The sequence below is a fragment of the Lagopus leucura genome, unplaced genomic scaffold (genome assembly GCF_019238085.1).
Source record: "Lagopus leucura isolate 7727_CA_CO unplaced genomic scaffold, USGS_WTPT01 Super-Scaffold_100004, whole genome shotgun sequence".
In the NCBI taxonomy this organism is placed as follows: Eukaryota; Metazoa; Chordata; class Aves; order Galliformes; family Phasianidae; genus Lagopus; species Lagopus leucura.
The window spans coordinates 47,611,608-47,626,245 of record NW_024962264.1 but is presented as its reverse complement, the minus strand read 5'-3'; the positions used below and the strand labels follow the sequence as shown (position 1 = coordinate 47,626,245).

The 14,638-nt window shown below is 34.0% G+C and overlaps 1 protein-coding gene across 4 annotated transcripts in view; it reads right to left on the bottom strand.

Moving 5' to 3' along the window:
- Positions 1-14,638, bottom strand: part of ATP8A1 (ATPase phospholipid transporting 8A1) — a 94,607-nt gene that overhangs the window by 63,192 nt on the left and 16,777 nt on the right. For 2 of the 4 annotated variants that reach the window (XM_042871480.1, XM_042871482.1), the window contains exons 6-11: positions 12,748-12,788; positions 11,794-11,867; positions 7,159-7,228; positions 6,434-6,561; positions 2,113-2,224; positions 1,077-1,242 (exon numbers count right to left, since the gene is read on the bottom strand). In XM_042871480.1, the coding sequence (XP_042727414.1) occupies positions 1,077-1,242; positions 2,113-2,224; positions 6,434-6,561; positions 7,159-7,228; positions 11,794-11,867; positions 12,748-12,788 (591 nt within the window). Of the gene's footprint in view, positions 1-1,076; positions 1,243-2,112; positions 2,225-6,433; positions 6,562-7,158; positions 7,229-9,112; positions 9,187-11,793; positions 11,868-12,747; positions 12,789-14,638 lie in introns of all 4 variants that reach the window. The other 2 variants (XM_042871481.1, XM_042871483.1) reach the window with 2 other exon arrangements.

The window sequence follows — 14,638 nt, the reverse complement described above, 5'->3', positions numbered from 1 at the left end:
TATTTCAAGTTTTCTTATTTTCAGGAATAAAAAAATAAAAGCTTCAGAACTGCTTCCACAGACTTCCATAATTATTTATTTGACTACTATATTGGGCAGCTTTGTATTCAAGACTCGGTGTCAGAAGAAGAAAATTTAGTTCTAGCCTGACTATCTAAGTAAAGAAGTCTCTAGACCCTCTGTAAGAAATTCTGAAATCATCACTAACAGATCATAAAGTATATTTATGAAGACTTCCTTTAGATCTAGTTCCCTCATTGAGAATTGAATTTTGTCAATTCATTGTATCCTGCTGGAAGACCTGCATAACATTCCATTGCCTTTGTCAGCTGAGAGTAGAGCTGTCCACATATTAGGTAAGAGGAGATCTTTCTGCCTGTTAATTTCAAGAGCAGCCATCTTGGATCTGACACTGGCAGTCAGTGTTTACTTAGATTCTTGAACAGTGTAACTATAAAGCTGCAGCATCATTTTCTGTTACAGTTTAAAAGTTTGGGGAAGAAACCGCACCTTTACATGTAACTCATCAGCAATAACTGACAATTTCTTCATTTTCAATGAATTTGACTATGTCAGCAGAATACAGCAAGTATTGGTATTTTTTCCATTTTCATTCCAATAATGTGGTGATGTCAATTTTCTGAATAGCCTATTCAATTACTGCTAGAAGGATACATTTTTCAGCATACAGGAGGCATTTGCTGAACAACACGTTAACAAACATTCTTCTGTACGAATTATTCCCTCTGCACTCTGTAGACTACATCCCTTCTATGTGAAAAGAAAAAAGGATAACACTGGCAGAGCACTTGGCAAGGCAAAGTCTGCTGTGTTCCTTCCCTCAGTTGCAGAGATGCAGAAGCTTCAACAACAAAACTTCCCTTTCTGAATTTAGCAACAACTCACGTTGCACAGAAAGGCAAAACTTACACCAGCTGTGATAAACCTAGACTAACAACTTCAATAAACAACCAATAAAGGACTGATTGAAGGATGGCAATCATCCCCCTTTCCAAAAATGAAAGGCTTCAGGACAAATGAACAGTAAAATAGTAATACATTACTTTACAGCTTACAATTTAGATCAAGATACCAATCTCTTTCAGTATGCCTCCGATTCCATACAGCTGAACCAATAGAGCAGATCAAAGACATGGCAATAAGGATGCAGAAAAGAATCAAAATCTGAATGTTGGTAATACGTTCCACATTAGACATTTTAAGAGGTGGACTTGTTGAATTCTGCAAAAGACAAAAAAACACAGCGGTTAATAAAAGATGTCCAGAGATCTAATTTCCAAATTACAGGCTATTGAATTCTGTTCTAAATATTCTCCCAGGTATCATCATGATAAATGGCATAAATGTTTCACTCAAAGAAAAAGAAAGCAAAACCACAAAAACCTTAAACACCAACAGCTAACCATAAACATTTAAAACATGATTTAAATATATGTGCATACATCCTATCAGAGCTATAGAAAGTTACTGTTAATTAATACAATCAAATTTATTTTAAAATAACTCCTTTACAGATCAGAAAAGCAATAAATGAGACATGCATATCCGAACGGAAAGCATTCTTTTGTTGAACACACACAATTCAATTTTGATATTTCAAACACCACCAGGAAAATAACTTCATAGCTTAAGAATGGTTCTCCTCCCTCCTTATTTTGTAAAGCAAGTTTCACTTCATTTTCTGACAACAATGCTTACCTTTGTATTTGAAAGAAAGCTCCACAAGAGGACAGTTTTAGGAGCAGTCAAAAACAAAAGAAGATGAACAGGCAAACTATAACGACCCAACTTACTAATAAAACAGTTTTCAAAAACACAAGTCAAAAACAGAATCAAAAAACATTCTCACTAGGGAAAAACTACTCTTTCTAAGGAATCGATAACTGTCTATCAGCTCTAAAAGCAATTATTTCCTTCAAGCCAAACCAATAAATACGCGCTATTACTGACATTTGAACTATTATACTTAATCTAGTCACGTTTTCTTAAACTTCCTTTTTTTGTGTGTGTCCTATTACAAAGGCATATTAAAAGGTAACAAAGTAATTGTAAGAAAATTAAAAAAAAAAAAAAAAAGTCCAAGCGACAAACCTGCATAAGTTTTGTGTCATGTCCTGTATAGACAACGATCCCATGAACCCACTGAGTATTTCTCAACTGAGCTCCTCGTAGAAGAATCTGGTCAGATCCCAATGGAACAGTACTAGAAGAAAGCATTTTTGTATTTTAGCAACAGAACAGTTAATGCCAATGCAATAAGGATAATGCAAAATTCATAATTCGTTGTTAAGACTTATTAGCTCATATCTCCAAATTTAGATGATTATAGGAAATACACCAGAACCTCATTTTCAGAGTTAAAGTATCTGGTGTGCTGACTTAGAGAAAATCTGACAGTTTAAAGCAAGTCAAATATGGAGCCCAAATATTTAAATATTTTACAACAGTACTACTTATCACTTAATTTTGATTATTAACATTAAAGATACAGTACTGCATAGTAAACATGCTGAAACCAAGAAATGTTAATTTTCCTTTCAGATTACAAAGTTTTGTCTAATTGTACACTGAAACATGACAACTCTTACAAAATTGATTTTTCCAAAGCACTTCTCAAATCAAATAGTCTTCTCTGAACTCTCAGCTTAATCTTTTCTTCCAGCTGTATGAGGAATGCATAAAATGCTGGAAACGTTCAACTTTCTTAAATTTAGACAACTGACTTAGTCAACATACTGTACCTTAGTATCCTTTTTTATAAAATAAAATTTAGATAATTATCTGTGCTCCTCATACAGTTAATTTCCTGGTTTTGCACTTATGCCTATTTAAATAATAGTTATCAGATTTGCCAATAGCGCCTTAGTGCTTGCCATTCTCACTTAAATCTATCATCTCCACAGCTGTTGAAAATCAACATGTTAGGATAACATAGAAGTTGCTTGTCCATAGCAGTTATACCCTCTGATACATAAGCTATAAATAGCTCGAGCAAGCCATCATATTTAGTAATATTTCTGGCAGTTTCAGAAAGTTTCATGTATTAATTTCTTCTAAACCCTCATTTCCCCTTCTATCCTCTCATAAAAAAGCTTTTAAAGTGAAAAGTCTGCAAGTAAAGAAGAAACACATTCTTCCTCCCCTAAAAGTAACAGTAGCAATTTTTTTTGTAGCAGAGTTTTTTTGGAATAAGTTCACACAGAAACTAGGAAAAAAAAAAATCTGTTCTGAAAAAAATGTTTAAATATTTTTCCATACAGAACAGGCAAATAACAAACACTACATAGCCATGATTTACAGCCTAGGATACTACCAAAAAACAAAAAAGAACCTAAAAATATACAACATACTGAAATTGACATGAATTGTAACATTTTCATTTTGTGGTAAAATAAGAAGAAAATTATTTTCCTTTCAAGTATGAAAGGAACTGAAGGGCTCTGAAGTAGCCAATAATCATTAAGAAGGACTCATTTTATCATAAAATATTATTTCCTTTTTTTAAAATGCATTCCTTTCTCTAAAGCATATAAAAGTTATGAAATGAATTGTCATTTCAAGATTAACCAGATTTTTCAAGAATTTCACCTATAAAAGATGAAAGCAATAGCCTTTTTGATAATATGCCCACGTTACCCCAGATAAACTGGAAACTTTGAAAATTGTAGACCTTATCTGGAATGCCAAGACTTTCTGTCCCTTCTACTAACATGAAGAGGAAATGAAACTCTAGTACGGCAATAGAAAAAACTTTGTACCCCTACTTGTACTCCTTAAAGTATCAGGTTGAGTTCTAAGACTCCTGCAACTTCTTAACCCTCCTGCTTATTTCCCCTCTTAAAAACTCTGACGAGTATGCAGTGAAGTCCCTTTTACGGCAGTAGACATTCCCCCCCCCCCCCTTCCCATCCATCAAACAGCTCTCAAAAGTCTATGGATACCCCTCCAATCTGGAACAGGATTTTATCCTCAAGGGCCTGTTACTAGGAAGACTATTAAAACAGAATGGTGTTTGCAGCCTGTGGGAGTGTTCTCCAGCAGTACTGCTGCACAGATGAAGACAAACAACAGAACAACAGGGGACAGACAGAAAAGTCCCTATCTGCCAGGTGTCATGCTACTTTCAACTCTGTGACCGTACCTCATTCTGTAACAGTGCTATCACTGGACAGAGAACTCAAGTCTCTTGGCCTCAACCTTCTCAAAATTGCCCCAGCTCTTGATTCCTATTGCATACTGCACGACTAATGGTTTCTAGCAATATATGTTGCTTATATTCAGTTAAGAATGTTCTTAATGAGGAAATATCCCTTCAGCATACTACCCAGCTAAGGCTGTCACTGGCATATTAATTTCAAGGACATGTTTGAAACCTTACATAGCAAGGTGATTTTCTTTTTATCAAGCATTTATTCACAATTTCCTCAAGATGGTCTTCAGGAAAATGTTTACTTCAGGTCTGGACAGTAAATGTCTACCATTGTAACTTGCCAATCTATTTTCCTCTGAGGTATTTATCATAACTTCAAATTTATCCAGGCTAAAGAACTTTTCTCCTTTCTCCAGCTAATAGTCTTCAACTCCTAAAAATCATACACATTTATGTGCATTAAAAAAGAGCTGCACCTTTCACATACAGAGTTAACACTCAAAAACTGAGGATACAATGAAAATATTTTTGACTTTAAAAGAATCTACAGATCTAGCAAAAAGATTAGTTGTAATGGAGTTCTACTTTCTTGAATATTAAAAATCCAAAAAAGAACCACTGCCTTTTTTACAGCTGCTCTCCCAGGAAATGAAGAGGAAAAGATTGAAAAGACCACCCAGATACAACATTTACGGACCACAGCATTCTTGTACTCCAGTGAGTTTATAAAAGGAAAGAAGAAATAAAAGGGAGAAGTGTCCATTACTCCTTTTCCTTTGCTTTTCCAAAAATGTCAAGATAGTGGATACAGTGAAAAATCTAATTGTGGGATCTTAAACAACTAGATGAATGCTAGTTAGATTAATCTGTGTTACAGATAATATGGGCAGAAAGAGAACTCATCTTTGATTTTTTCTGGTTGGAAATTAGGTCAGGATCCAAAAAAAGTTACTTACCTGCAATTCTTTTTCACTGAAGGTAAATATTATATTAGAACCACACTTTTGGAACTATCCTACTGAACAGTAAATATATGTAAATGTTCCCAGACTGAATTTCTCAAATGACAATTTGCTTGACCAGCAGATGGCATGCTCCTACACATTCTCGAGGCACACCAGCCATCACCACATTTAATATTTCTTTTTTACTCAAATTTTAAAATTAAATAATTCAGTTAAGCAGAAAAGTGTTTTCTCCCTAGCCAGGGAGGAAGGAAGGATGTGTGGATCTAGTATAACTATTACCTTCAGAGAAGAATTACAGGTAAATGTTTTTCTCTTCTTAACGACAAGTACAGTGGAATTATAATAGATCCACACTCTTGCGACTGAAAACTCCCGGAATGCATCTGTAAGAAATCAGTAAATAAAAATGGAATACAAAAAAGGTATTTAAGAATTAGTTAGTAGTATATATTATCAGTCTAGAAACACAAACATGGATAACAATGCACATGGAGAAATAAAATCCTAACAAATTAAAAAAAAAATACAATGTAAATCTTCAGGAATGAAGCACTAAACAGTTCTCAATCTAATACTAAATTTTAAACTCCTAATATATCAATTTAGCTTTGAAACTACGAAGACTCCAAATACCTATTGTGTAAACACTTAAAATTACTAAGAATTTAAGTAGCTTTATAAGCACATATGCTGTAATTGCACTGAGGCTGTCCATTTTTAAAGAAACACTTTCAGTGAGCTAAGGTATTAAATGTCTTTAGGCTACTTAATTAAGAGAATTTGAAGTACATAGTAATGGATTCAGTTCCTCTAACAATAGCAAAAAAACAACAAGATAATAAAAGAAGAAACAAAAAATCCTGCAAAAACAACAACAAAATCATAAAAGAAATTTCTTACGTACAGATTCTATAATACATAATTAATAGACAAGGAATGAGATCCTTACAAAATGAGTTACGTAATAGCTACAAATCCCCAAAATTTTAGAATTTGGCTCATACACCCTTCTATTATTAATAGCTATTGACTTCTGAAGATCAGCTAGTATTAAAACTCAATCTGCAGACATCAGAAGATTTTACAACTGCAATTTTCTGAAGAATAAAGAGTAATAAAGAATATATCAGAAATTTTATTTTTTTATTATTATTATTTTTTTTTTACCTCTCTGGACTATAGAATGAAGACCTTACTAATTGTATTTGGAGTAGTTCAACAATATGCACTTATTTACTACTGTACTTATGTACTTATTGAAACTACCAAGATCTTTCTCCTTGGATTTACGTACCCATGCCCATCCAGTCTGATGTTTCCAACAAAGTCATACAGATGTCGGTTTGGGCTCTCACATTCAATTCTGCCTGAAAGTCTCATCAAGCTTTCTATGTCTTTTATATCTGATGTTAGGGGCAAACCCTGTAAAAAAAAGTTTGTTACCACATTTAAAATTACTTTCCAATTTACCATTCTGCATATTTCAAATCTGACAGTGCGAGACATGAAAAGCCAATATTCCTGTGGGAATAAAACAGGACCACTACATTTTACAGTGAGTAAAAGTACCCTGGTATTGTAAAATATCATGATGAAGACAGGCTCATAGATAATCATGTAATTCAGCAATAATGTCCGTGCAAAACACTGCACACTCAGTTAAAAACTGCCATTCTCTATCTGCCCCTCAAGGACAATACAGCACTAGCAGCATCTTTCTGCAGTGCTTTTGTCTCCATTATCCTCTAAAAATAAACATACCTGAACAACAAATCCATTCCACTTGTTCACTCACTCACAAGAAACCCCCTGAAGTGCAAGAAATAGCTTAAGGTTTAAACATTTATTCCCTCCATTTAATGAAGGGAACAAAAACATTAATGAGATAGCAATAACCCATGGCTTTTTATTCAAAATAATTAAATTTCACAGCCTTCTAAAAGGAGCACCTAAAATGTTTTATAAGCAGTAATAGACTAAAAATAACATTGGAAATATTCTCAAAAATGAAATTCCTACCTGTCGAATTTTTAAGTTTGTCTCACCATCTAAGTTAGATGTTTCAATGTAGCACATAGCTTGTGGTTCACTATTGAGAAAAGAAAAATCCTTAATTTTATAATTGCAATGTCAAAATCCATGAATTTCCTTTAATTTTCTAATATCTGCTTAGCCAATCAGCTTTTTTTCTTTTTTTTCTTTCCTTATCAAATTTTGAGAACTAAAATAATACGCAGTTAAATCTGTGAAATTACCAACAGTACTTCACATTGTCAGAAAAGTTTGCCAGAAGTTACCTTCTCAGATGAAACTCTGCTAAAAATGCAGTATAATTTTATTATTAAGTTTTTACAAGAAATTATATGTAGGCACAAACACAATATAATTGTAGTGCTTTCTGACACAGGCAGTGGTAATTTAAAGATGAAAGATTTTTCCAAAGTGTTCTCTTCCATTTACATCCATATTATAGACTCTTAATCCAATTTTAAAACATTTTTTAAAAATGCCAGTTTTTTTAAGGTCTATCCAGAAAAATCACAGCTTTCATATTTTATCTCTTTGAGATACACTGATACATGGCTTATGTTTTACACTTTTTTCAATACAATTTGTTATGTTTAAAACATAAGCAGTGATTTTGTATCTTGTACAACACCTCTAGATTTGAATAATACACAACCATTATGGAGGTGTTAATAAGGCAAACAGAAAGAAGGATAAAATGACTTTTCTGCAAACAGAACAAGAGGTAAAACAGATCAAGATTTCTGAATAACTCCACTCAGCTTCCATCTTCTGCATATGAGGACAGAGCACTTACTATTTATATCTGTGATAAATTAAGATCCTGTAAAGGACCAGTAGAGCCATAAGACAAACAACAACAAAACAAACAAACAAAAAAAAACCCTTACAACTTAGAAGAATTAACACTTACTCTCTATACCACTTTGAAGCTAACGTTTCTCCTTCTTTCTAGCATGGAATTCAAGAGTCAAGAGCTTTTTTTGATATTTTGAATTATACAATTATAGCTACTGGTAAGTCACAACTTTATTCTGCTATCATTCTAAAACTACAGAGGTCACTGTAGCATATCTTTGTGAAGCAAAAACATTAAAATGTACTAAATTATTGTCATAAAGTCTTGTCAGGAGAGTATTTTCTTCTTAGCAAACTTTTCTAAAAATGTAAATAACTTCTGTCTAGATTGTTTGGCTCAAATCACCTGTGTAAAACGCTACTACAATCCTAGCATTCTAATTAGTTAATATTAAAAAAAAAAAAAAAAACACCCAAACAATATTTTTGTGAAGCACTTTTAAGAAAGGCTAGGGCAGCAAAGACATTTCCAGTAAAACACATGCTTAATTGTAATTACTTTAGCAGATAAGCAGTGACCTCCAAAGTAAATGAATTACAGCTGGATCAAGGCAGGCCCATTGATTTAGTGAAAAAAAAAAAAACAAAAAAAAAAAAGTTCAGTAACAGTGCAGACAATAGCATAAAGCTGACATGTCTTGGAAACATGCATTTTGTCACAGTACACAAGAACAGTGCTGCTTTTGCCACTGCATGCAGCAGAGAATGCGCGACATTCAAATTTGTGCAGAGGGTCCTCTACCAGTCCTACCAATAATAATCCATATTCTTCACTGAAAGTATGACTTGGTGTTTTATTCTGTGTTTATTTAATGACAACTTTTCTAATAAGATTTCACGAGGATAGTGCAAAATCTTAAAAAGAAGGTCCGGAACAAGTTCTTGCTTGTTGGAGTATCATCATCTATTTACACTTTAAAGGATCTGCACTTACATCAACTGTACCTTTTCTAATTTTATAAATGCATGGGTTTTTGCTTAAGAAAGATGAATGGCAAAGCAAACACTATCAACACATAAAGCATTCTTTATAGTTGGTATATGAGGACCCACATACACATATCCTGTGCAACTGGTTTATTCTAACCTTGACGACAGACTGATGAGATCAGCTGGGAGATGTTCCCCATTGGTCACTTTCACTACTTCCCCTACTGCCACCTACACATCCCAGTTTGAAAATGATTAGAACAGAAATATAAGTAATAGGGGAAAAAAAAAAACAAAACAAAAAAGAAAACAAATGGACAAAGACAAAAAGACAGAGTTTGAAATTATTATACAAACAATATATGTTAATTAAAATGTCTGATGACATTTTTTTCAAAATCTATTTTCATCAGGTCAGAAATAAAAGAATTAAAATATTTCCATCTCTATTCAAGTGGATCATTTTACTTTAGGGCACCAATTTTAGGCTGCAGAGAACACTGGCACTAAACTGAAAGCATAGAATCTCAACTGACAAAAGATTCTAACCACTCCATTAACTCTTTAAAAGCAAAACTAAACCAGACCACAACAAAAGATTATCCAGCAACATATCTGAGAAGCTGAGTGAAAAGAACATGCTAAAAATGACTTTGTGTTTTCTGTTTTTGTTTTATAATCTTCAATTTCCAAATAACTTGCAAGAACAAAACAGATTTTAAGTCTCATAGGGCTGTTATTTCCACTGTAAGAGACAGCATGATATTAATTATTTTAGGAAACTGTAATTCTCCAGAAACAACCAGTGCTTGTAAAAAAAAGAAAAAAAAAGAAATAACATTTGTTTGAAATAAAATCAGGACTGTAGACTTGCATCACTTTTGAAGCCATCAATTGTAATTGGCCATCAGTAAACAGCTGGAAAGCAAAAGTATTAAAAGAGTCTTCCTGGGAAATTGTCACCATGTGAAGACAAGAATAGGAGGAGACTACATTCTGGTGTGCAAGCAGAATTAGAGGTAATGTAGTGGCATAAGGCTCTCTACAGGAGGGCTGCAACAGGCCCCTAGTGACTCAAGAAAGTTGTTTTAGCTGTAAAAAATACCAGAACTGGATCCAGAATACCAATCAGGATTCACCTCAGGATTCACTTTTGCATGTTTGATCCTAGAAGAAAACCCAGTAGGAAAATTCAAGGTGAATAACAGTCATAGAACAGATAGCGTATTCTGACAGGGGGGCAAAGTGATGCGAAGCTGAGGTAAGTTCTGACAAGTCCAGTGGCAGCTAACTATTATTTCAACATATTAACACATGATGTAAGATTGCTGTTGAGGAACAAGGCTTGGAAAGAAGCATTTGCGGTCAGATGGCAGTCTTCTATGAGTAAAACAACAGCTGTAGAACACTGCAATATGAATGTCCTCCAGATTAAAAAGGGCAAAACAGTGAAGAAATCTAGAAAAAGAGACAAATTCAGGAGCTTAGTCAGGAGGACTACAAATAAGGTGCTCTGAGATGATGTAATGTATTTTGCAAGACACTGGAGTTTGCATGAAAGAAGCTATTAGCAGGCCAAAACGTTGTTGCTGCATGGTATGCTGTATGTAAAGATCTTGGTGGTGTGGCACCAACAAAACTTACAAATGCTTCCCAAAGTGCAGAAGTAATATGTTATTAATTCAGAAGATACTGAATAGAAAAGCATCTGAAGTTACAATAAACATTCAGATTGAACAAAGGCAGAATTTACAAAAGAGAACTTACAGAATTATCCGGCAACTCTTTGACACTTGGTAATTTATCAGAAATGTTTTCAAAGCTACTATACTTAATTTTGAGATATAATGGAAAATGGCATAAACACATGCTAGTATGCACCACAATCTGTCACTGAAATGCATAGCATCCTAACTCTATTAATTTTATGCACGAGTACATTTGTTCACTTCAGTGGACTTGTAGAGGGCTTATGCCTAACCTGTAATCATACGTGTTACAGTAATACTTTCACTTGCACCAGAAAAAAGATAGCTGTAATTGCATAATAATCATACAGCAATTAATCAAAATGCAATTGAACATGTTTAAATAATCTTAATTTAAAGCTCACAAACAAAAAAACAGCAAAACAAATTCTTAGAATATATCCTCTATTGACCTGATCAAATAGATGTTGAAAAATGTTCATCTTCCACATAGTAAGATGTGGATTTCTTAAATAAGACTGTCCAAGGAAATGATGATAAACAATCTCTGACTGTCCATACAAAAACAATTACAGCATTAAATGCTATGAAGTCTTGCCTTCAGGGCTGAAATTATTAAAAATACATTTTATAGAATTAAGTGAATGCTCAGCTCAAAGACAATGCCAGTTTGACAGGCTACATACTATGTTCACGGTTTTCCCCCCAATTTAGCTATCAAATATCAATTAAACCACATTTCTGTTGTCTGCAATATACCAATTTTAATTTATTTATAGGGTGCAATTTGTTATGTACATACCCAAAAATCAACCAGGTAAAATACAGCAGTTGATGTCCAGAGGCAGAGAATCAGCCTCTTCTAAATTAGTATGTGATTTTTTCACAGTTTATTTCCTCAGGGGTAAAATGAAATGCCAGTATTGTTTGAGAACAGTTATTGACAAAATTTAATGAAACACTGTCTGAAATGACAAAATCCCAAATGAACAAAAGATTACATTTAAGAGCGGTGGCATTTTTGTTTATTCCTTATTTCCTTGGAGCAATCACAAATAAATAAATAAATAAATAAATGCAGGGTAGAGAAACCAGCCTCTACACTATAAGCATCAGTGGGCATCTCTACCTTGATGAGAGCAGTACAGTGTCAGCAGGTATATACTCTTTGCCTTTTATTATAACTATATCTCCAACATCTACCTGAAAGAAAACTGGGAATCGGTTAATGGTCTCAAACAAAATATGTTATCCCTTTGTTTTAAGCACAGTAAATATTTACCTTGCTGAATTTCCTAGAAACACTGGTAGGAACTCAAAACACTTTAGGCATTAGGTACTTAAAGCCCTCGAATTCTTCGGAGATCTCTTTAATAGGCCTAATCCTGACGTTGGATATGCATTCTTTACTTTTGTTACTTATTGCAATAAATATTTTATTAGAACACTGGAGTTGAATTGAGGATAAATTAACCTCCCTGGGGTCATATTTCTGTTGCATCATGCTAAAGCCCTTTACCTGGTTTCTGCAAAGATTTCATCAGAATTATTCTGAATCTTGCCTCCAAATTATTGATGATGAATTTTTACTCAAGTTTAGAGGTGTGGAAACCAACACACGTAAGAGATAAGATGGACAGCACAACATTAACTCCTTGAAAGTTACCTCTAGTAGTCCCCTCCTCTAATTAAGGTTCTTATGCTTTAAGCCCAAGTAATTCTGCAGACATAACAAGTAATTAGTTTCCAGAAGGAAGCTTCTTCCTTGGAACTCCAAATAATACTAAGGAACTGCACAGCTTTGCCATATGTGAAATTTCCCTAGTTAACCATATGAATTAGGTGATTTTTAACTGAACTTAAGGGCTGTCATCTAATAGTAGTTTTGGCTGACTCACACCATCAAAACTGACTTGACTGAAAAGTACATTTTAAGAGACAAATGCAACAAGCTTTTAAAATAAAATATAGTAGATGATACATTTCCCAACATACTGGTTAATTCTTATCAATGATACAGATTTGCAGAAATAAAGCAAGTATTAGATGCTCTACAAGTCACCAAGAAAACATAAATACACACCTTTTCCCAGTGGACAATCTCCCATGCACCATTTCGTAGCACTGAAAAAAAGAAAAAAAGAAGAATTCTCCATTTGCACACTCTAACTGCAGTATACAAGTTTGTGTTAGTTTCCTTACGAAAAGCCATTCAGATGGAGCACATTTACAGAACATTTTAAAGCATACCTTGTTTCTTGTTTTCAGTCAAGCATCTAAATTATACAATGCATAGAAACTTACTATAAAATGAGTAAGAAAATTCTACAGGGTTTGCTCAATCACATACAGATTGCACAATAATGTGTGGTCTTCTAAATAAGTTAGTAATTGGAATGAGAAATTTCAAAGTAAAAAACACGATGGGGAAAATATCAATTCAGTAACATATTTTTTCTCATTTTAAATAATGACATTCTTACAAAAAAAGTCACTAGCAGGCTTATCAGGATCCAGCTGTCCAGACTATTGGCATGTCACAAAACAAATTGACATTGCAAGCACATTCTTCTACTCTAGTTTTAGTACTTTAAAGTTGAGTAATATTTGTTACTGTGATACAAAAACAAACAAACAAACGAAAGAGCTAATTTGCCATTTAATCAACAAACTTCTGTTTTCAGGGAATAATAAAGGTGTCTTTTTTTTTTTTTAATTGGCATTAATTACAAAGCTACTGAAGACTGACTTGCAAGAAGTAAATTAAAATAAAGTTTATAAACAGGTATTAATACTAAGACAGCTACAGGAGACTGCTCTCTTTCAATGTGCCTCCCAGCTTTCAAACTGCCAGGATGCTTATTTAAGTACCTGATTAAAAAATCCAATTCTTATGAAATTACGTCTTAAGAAAATTTATCAAAATCTAGGAATGCATATTGTTTATATGTCTAAGTCTTCTTTGTGGTTCTGTTCAGATTAACCCCTCCTGAATACCTCACTTTCTGTAAGCCATTAGCTAACATGCTTAATAACTCCTTATTAAGAGATTAGCCCTTTTACTCCTCCCCCTAGATTTATTAATCCTGATACATTCAGGCCAATGGTAAATGGAGCAGTCTCCATTACAGATATTAAGCATGCTGTTTTCATGACTGTCTCACCATTGGCTGGTCATTACACCAAATCTTATCCAACAAACCATTTCCCTTCAACAGAAAAACTACAGATCCACAGTGAGGACCGACTGTAATAATGTAGTAAGGAATTTAACACAGTTCAGCTACCTAAATATATCCCCTTGTGTCAGCAGCATTGTCTGTGGGGCCATGGCATAAAACGGATGAGAGAACTGATAAGGGATGGAAAAAAAAAGAAGCACACACACCTTGCAGCAATCTAAATGACTAAGTTTCAGTAGTAGCATAACTAACTGTGAAGTTCTGCTCACTTGAAATGTAAATAAGCTGCCAGACATAGCTAAGAGCTTCTTAAAAACTAGCTACAGAAACACTTTGACTGCTGAAATAGATCCCAAGGCTGTTTCGCATGCAGTCAAGCTGAACTAACAGAGTACTGCTATTGCAAAGGGAAGGTCCTGTTCTGCATTCACCTCATGCAAAGTGCATAGCTTTATGTGCCCCTAATGTATGCTGCCTTCCCAGACCCCTTGATTAGACATTTTAAGCTACCAAGTGGAAGGAAATCATCAGCTTTTCTCGTTAGGTTTGTTTTCAGCTCTAGCTAGTTAAAATCAGCTCACAAATGGATGAAACAGAATCATAACACAGTGAGAGACCTGAATCTCAAGAGTACTCTACTCAACCTTGCTCCAATAAGGTTTTAAGCACAATTAACATGCACTGACATTCATTTAAATACTTTTTCTTACAAAGGAGGGTAAAAATGGTACTGCTATGAGTTTTTCACGTGATAGATTACTTGCCCCGTAAAGCCTTCTGCAGCCTAAATTT